The sequence below is a fragment of the Cuculus canorus genome, chromosome 16 (genome assembly GCF_017976375.1).
Source record: "Cuculus canorus isolate bCucCan1 chromosome 16, bCucCan1.pri, whole genome shotgun sequence".
In the NCBI taxonomy this organism is placed as follows: Eukaryota; Metazoa; Chordata; class Aves; order Cuculiformes; family Cuculidae; genus Cuculus; species Cuculus canorus.
The window spans coordinates 7,121,785-7,127,784 of record NC_071416.1 but is presented as its reverse complement, the minus strand read 5'-3'; the positions used below and the strand labels follow the sequence as shown (position 1 = coordinate 7,127,784).

At 51.9% G+C, this 6,000-nt stretch overlaps 1 protein-coding gene across 1 annotated transcript in view; it reads right to left on the bottom strand.

The window, feature by feature from the left end:
- Window positions 1-3,743: 3,743 nt before the first annotated feature.
- Window positions 3,744-6,000, bottom strand: part of TOP1 (DNA topoisomerase I) — a 66,497-nt gene continuing 64,240 nt past the window's right edge. Inside the window, exons 21-22 of the mRNA XM_054081505.1 lie at window positions 5,521-5,670; window positions 3,744-5,132 (exon numbers count right to left, since the gene is read on the bottom strand). Of these exons, the coding sequence (XP_053937480.1) occupies window positions 5,030-5,132; window positions 5,521-5,670 (253 nt within the window). The 3' untranslated portion in view covers window positions 3,744-5,029. The remainder of the gene's footprint in view (window positions 5,133-5,520; window positions 5,671-6,000) is intronic.

The following is a 6,000-nucleotide window of genomic DNA, read 5'->3' as shown; positions in this document are numbered from 1 at the left end:
GGCTATCATCCTGGCTCCTCGGAGCAGTGGAAACTCCCATCCTATTCCTGTCATCCACCTGGGCTTGGTCCGCAGTGGGTCAGACACGTTTTGCTTTTGAAGGAATTGCCTGGATGGTGTTCATCACTTGGCTGCGTAGAGGGTGGGCTCTGCAAGTGTCCTCTTGCAAACACCTGTGGGAAAAGGAGTTTTTCCCCTCTGAGTGGCCCCACAGCCACTGCATGTGGGGTGCCAACCCCCTGATACCCTGCGGGATTCATGGAGCAGCGGGAATAGGCAGCAGGTTAACAGCCAGGTGACCTCTGGCTTAGGGACGGCTTCTGGCTTTGCTCAAGGGCTGGAGAGCAAAATCCAGGGGAACAAAACCCTGAAGCCACCCCAGGAGAGAATGCAGGGGGTCCTCAAAGCCCAGCATCACCCTAACACCATCTGGAAATGGACACATCCTCTCTCCAACACATTGAGGAAAGGTGCCTGATTCTCATCCAAGCAAGCAGCTCTCGGCATCTCGCAGTCCCCAGGAGAGATGCACCACTCTGGGTTATTTGTTCATTTCTGTCTGTTCTGTGCTGCCTGGGGTGCATGAAAGAGAAACCAGCCCATGGGCTGAGAAAATCGTTATCAGGGAAGAGCTTCCCTTGGCCCTGCAGGGAGCAGGATCTGGAAAACCCACAGGGAATGGGGTGTGGAGCTACCTCCAGCCCCAGGGTGGTGTTAGCAGACACAGAGCAGCACAAGGCTTTTGCTGGGGATGGAAAGCAGACCCGCCTGGGGCCTCTGTGGATGCTGGCGCGGTGCCTGCCGTGTGCAGCCTGCTCACCAAGGAGCTGGGGCCGAAGCCAGTGCTGCTCCCCCCCTGGCACCCTCCAGCCCCTGCCAAGCATTGCGAGATCCCTCTGGATTACAAACCAGCACCTGACGGGAAATCCGCCACAGCTCCAGGTTCCCTGTCTTTGCTCTCTGATGGTACTAAGGAAGCACACATTTTTTTAATATCCTACATTCACCTGGTTTCAATTTCCAACCCCCGAATGCTGTAGGACTTCAAGGGGGAGGGAGCTGCATCCCAGCAGGGTGTGCAGCCTTCCCTTGGCTGCTGGCCCTGCCCACAGCAAGACTGGGTTTGCAACACATGAGAACCGATTTCCACCTAAATTTTGCCCCCTCCACTGGTCACATCATTGCTGTATTAGTTTCCCTCACTGCCCAACACAAACCCCATCGTAGGGCAGGAAAGCCGTGCTGGGGTGGTGGCGCAGGCGTGGACCAGGTGCTGCTGTGGTGGGATGCAAAATGGGATGCAGCTCATTTTGTGGCCATTTCTCTGTTTGCACAGTGAGTCAGCGGAATCTGGGAATTCTCCATTTGAAGTGCTGGATGTGTGGTCCCAACCCTGCTGTGGCACCGGCAAAAATACAGATTAAACCCTCCTCAGCTCCCCATCTGGGACAGCTGGCAGGGGAGCCTCTCTGCTTCCCAGCGTTAAGACAAAGCCGAGTACTTTCTCCAGGGCTGGTTTTACACTTTCCTTCCATTGACACAAAAAGGCAGAGCACAGGACATCAGCTTGGCCTCGCACCTCCAGGCAGAGAACCACGACCCCCAGTCTGGCCATGGGCACCCCATCATCCCTATGGAGAAGGTGGAAGTGGTGGCAGCGATGCTGAGGTGGGAGATTCCCCTCTGTGAGAGCACATCCCTCCCTGCCGCCTTCAGCAGGGCAGGGGGAGAAGCGCATTTCCCTGCTCAGCAGCACAGGGAATGGGAATTTAGTTCAGCCAGGTCTGAAGGCGGGGAGTATAAATAGAAAGGATATTTTTAAGGGCTGCATTGTTCCAGGCATGGGCAGGTTGGGAGCACAATGAGCCCCTTTGCCTCTCCGCTGGCATTTTCTCTGCTGCACCTTGGAAAGGCCCCAGAGAGCAAACGGTAACTCCTGCCAAACTGCGAGTTTTTGCAGCCACAACAAAGTGCCTGAAAATATCGCAGCAGGTGGTGGGGAGCAGGAAGCCCTGCTCGGGGCCGGCTGCTGGGAGGTTGCTGCTCCTGCAGCTGCAGGAGTCTCAGCCCACAGCCACCCTCACGGGGCTTGGGAGCCCAGCACGGGCTGCCCAGGGGGTGTCTGTGGAGGACCCAGGACCATCTGCTCCAGGCTCCCTAAGGATGCAGCGCACTGCACAGCTTACCAGTGCCAGGGAGATGGATGCGTCCATCAGCTGCATTCCCCCTGTCTATGCCCAGCCTCCTGCCCTTCCTAGCCACGAGGGGAAGGAGAGGGTGCTGCTCCCACTCCATTCCTCCTCCCTGCGGGGGCTGTGGGCTAATAAAAAGCAGCAGAGAAACCACAACAGGAAGAGCAGCTCACCACATCCCACTGCTCCTTGGTCTTGCATGGAAACCCACAGTGACCACCAGTAAGGTAGGGGGAAAGCAGGAAAGCTCAGAGCAAGGCAGTGACAAGCCACGTTCTTCCCTGCTGGGTGGAATGCAGGACTCCCCTCTGCACTGCCAGCTCCTGGGGTTCACTGTCTCTCCAGCAAGTGCCAAGGATCCCAAGCTTGGCACAAGGAGAGGCCAACCCCTGCCCTCAATCCTCCAGCTCCTTGTGCCGAGCAGTGCTTGTGCACCCAAGAGCAGCCCTGCTGCTTCCCTTGCAGCACCCTCTATCTGCTTCCCTTGCAGCACCCTCTATCCCTTCCACCCCAGAGCACCCCGTGTACAACTCCAGCCCCAGCAGCCCTGCTCTGGCTGAAGCTCCTCTCTTCTCCTTCATGCCACGCTTGCTGTGCTCACTCACATGCCAGGTTGTGATTAACCTCCTTTCAGCCACAGCAGAAACGTGGCAGAAGTCCTCCAGCCTCCTCAGCTCACATTGCAGCCTGGGCATGAAAACGCCACACACCCACTATGCCCTTCCTCGTGCAATAATCCTCCAGGGAATTCCTGCTGGGAACAGCAACTGGGCAGCTCTGCACCCAATAAGCTTGGAGTGTTGGGCTGCTGATATTTAAGCCCATTATGCAGGGCGGTTTCACCTGGGGTGCACAAAGCACAGATGAGGGATCTGGGAACCAGGTGAGCTGATGGACCATCTCAAGACCCAGCATTAATGCCGGCTCAGGAGCAAGCAGCAGAATCATAGGCTGGCATGGCAGCAGAGTCAGCTCTGTGTCCCACAAGAACCCTGTGGGTGTAGGACCAGCTCCTCCACCTACTAAAGGTCTGCCTACGTGACCGCAGAGCCACCAGGACTCAGCACGAGGAAGCAGCAATGAGTTACTCACAACATTAGGGCAACAGCAGCAGCTGTGGAAAGCCTTCTCCCTTCCAAAAGCCACAGCCAGGTGCTTCATTTCAGATTCAATCATGAACCCATGCGCTTCCTACTCACCCTGATGCAGATGGGAAGGTCCTGGCCCAGGTTGCCCAGGGAAGCTGTGGCTGCCTCATCCCTGGAGGTGATCAAGACCAGGTCGGATGAAGCTTTGAGCCCCTGATCCAGTAGGAGGTGTCGCTGTGCACGGCAGGGAGGTTGGAAATGGATGTTCTTTAAGGTTCCTTCCAACCCAAGCCATTCCATGATTCTATGAAGAGACAACTGCTGGGACAATGCTGACCTGCCTCGCCCTTGCCATGGCCTCGCCATCTCCCCCAAGCCCAGGGACCACCAGGAGCTCATGGCCCAGGACCCCGGGTGACAGAACACACAGACACCAAGACTCAGTTAAGTTGTAGGAATTTATTTTAAATAACCTACAGTTGATTAAAAGGGAATTTATGATAAAAATAGAAGATACTTGTTGAGGAAAGGCTGCAGGAAATGGTCTTCGCACACACACTACGCTAACAATGCCTCTAAAACTAATGATTATAGCAAAAAAAGGTTTCACATTAAAATTCTGCTTTTTAGTTTTTTAAAATTTTTTTACACAATTACAAAAGAAAAAATAAAAGCCCTAAAATCTTGATTATTTTCCTTTTTGGACCGATGCTCATTTCCCTCGAAATTTATTGACCTGTGAAACTTCTTTTTACACAATAAAATCTTTCAAGTAAAAGAGGGGAGTGGGGCTTAGAAAAAAAGGAGGGGGGGGGGAGGTAAAACAGTCTGACAAACCTAAAAAGTAGATATTCTTGAAGTGTACAGAGCATGTTCAGAACAAAGGGTGATGGGAATGTCATTTGCTGCCAATTTCATTTGTCCTCAAATTCCACACGCATTTCACCACCACTCGGCCTCGTCCCCCCACCCGCTCCCCAAATCTACACGATCTTTAAGATCAAGAAGAAAAAAAAACTGTTTAAATATTTTAAAATAATTAAAAGAAATAAAAATTCACATTTAAAAACAGAACACTCAAGTCCGGAGGCCGATTTCCCATCGCGCTTTGCTCTGAACAAACGTGGTGGCTATTTCATAATTCATGTTCCAATGCCATGACTGTTTTGAGTGACAAATTAAAAAAGATTTGGGTGTTTCCATGACTACAGTGACAGCTGTAACAGGTGCGTTGGGTTTCTTAAATTTTGTTTTTTTGTTAAATTCTGAAATGGGGCGGGATGGGGAGGGGAAGGGCAGGGGTTAAGGAGTCCATTTTCTATTAAAATATAGAAGTTATTGCAAAACCCTAACTGTAAAAACGCACCAATATAATTGGATTTTGTATACAGTAGCTAAAGTTTCCCACGCTCTCAGTGTGATGGTGAATTTGCCTGGCGGAAGGTTGACAAATCCCCCATCCACTTGCCCTGCCTCAAGAGAAAAACCACACAAACCAGACAGCAAGAATTTGGATCTCTGGAACATTTTTAAATAAGTTGTCCATAGGACAACTGGCTCAGCTCCGTTAGGATATTTCCAGGTTATGCTTTCTGCAAGATGTTGGCTGTTTTATCCGATGCTCACTTGCCCCTTTCCTCCCCCTTCCCCAGCATCCAAGGACAAGTAAGGCTCACAGTTTATCAATCTCCCTAAAAACCAGGCTACTCCCCCTTTGTTTCCCAGAAAATTCAGCTCATTAAAAACAGGTTAAAACTCATAGTCTTCCTCTGCCATGTCGATAGCCCAGGCAAATTTCTCTCGTTGGGTTTTGTTATAAATCTTCTCTATAGGAATTCCCCACTTCTTACACCTGCGGAAGAGGAGATGCTGTTAGGATCAGCACAGCGCAGGCACTCAGCCCCTCACTGTGCAGCAGAACCACCCTGCTCTCTCCTGGCCCCTTCCTGGCTCTGCTCCTTAATAAGACACCCCAGCCTCGCAGTGTCAGACCCTGCAGGGTCTCCCACCCGTCACCTCCCAGCACGGCGCTGGCTTTGGCTGGCACAGTCACACTGGCCTCAAGAGACACTTTTATAACTTCCCAAATCCATGCGAAGATACAAAGGAAGGCCACAGAGAGAGACAGCTCTGGGAGCATAACGGCACTGCTCTCACCCACAGCCCTTGTCTGCCAAGTAGGGAGAACAGACACAAGCCAAGGGGCGGTTCCTTCCAGCAGACCCCAGGCTGATGCTTACCAAGCAACAGAGATCCTAGGATCCAGATAGTTGAGTTTGGAGGTGCTCAAAGCAATCTGCTTGTTCTCCTCCCTATCTGTAGCCTGAACCTCCAGCTTCATCAGTTGCTCCTCAATCCTCTGCACTGCTTTCTTCTTGCTCTCCACTGTCCTGAGGTGGGAAAGAATCAAAGTGTTTAATGTCTAATGCCCAGCTGGGCTTGAGATGGCAGCACTGTGGGAACCCAAAGGGACTCTGCTCAAGGTCAGCAATGCCACCAGCCACAAAGGGCAGCTGTGTCAGCACAGATGGTGACACAAAACACTCAGCACATGCAATTAAGAACTGACATTTTCAAAGAGGCAGAGCAGAATTCTTAAGCAGCAGTTTTGTTTTAGAAGGTTGGAAGCAACAGCCTGAACTGTACTGATGCTACACCCACTTGAATACCAGCTCACCTATCCCTCTGTAATGGTCATGCTGTGATTCTGCTTTTCAGAG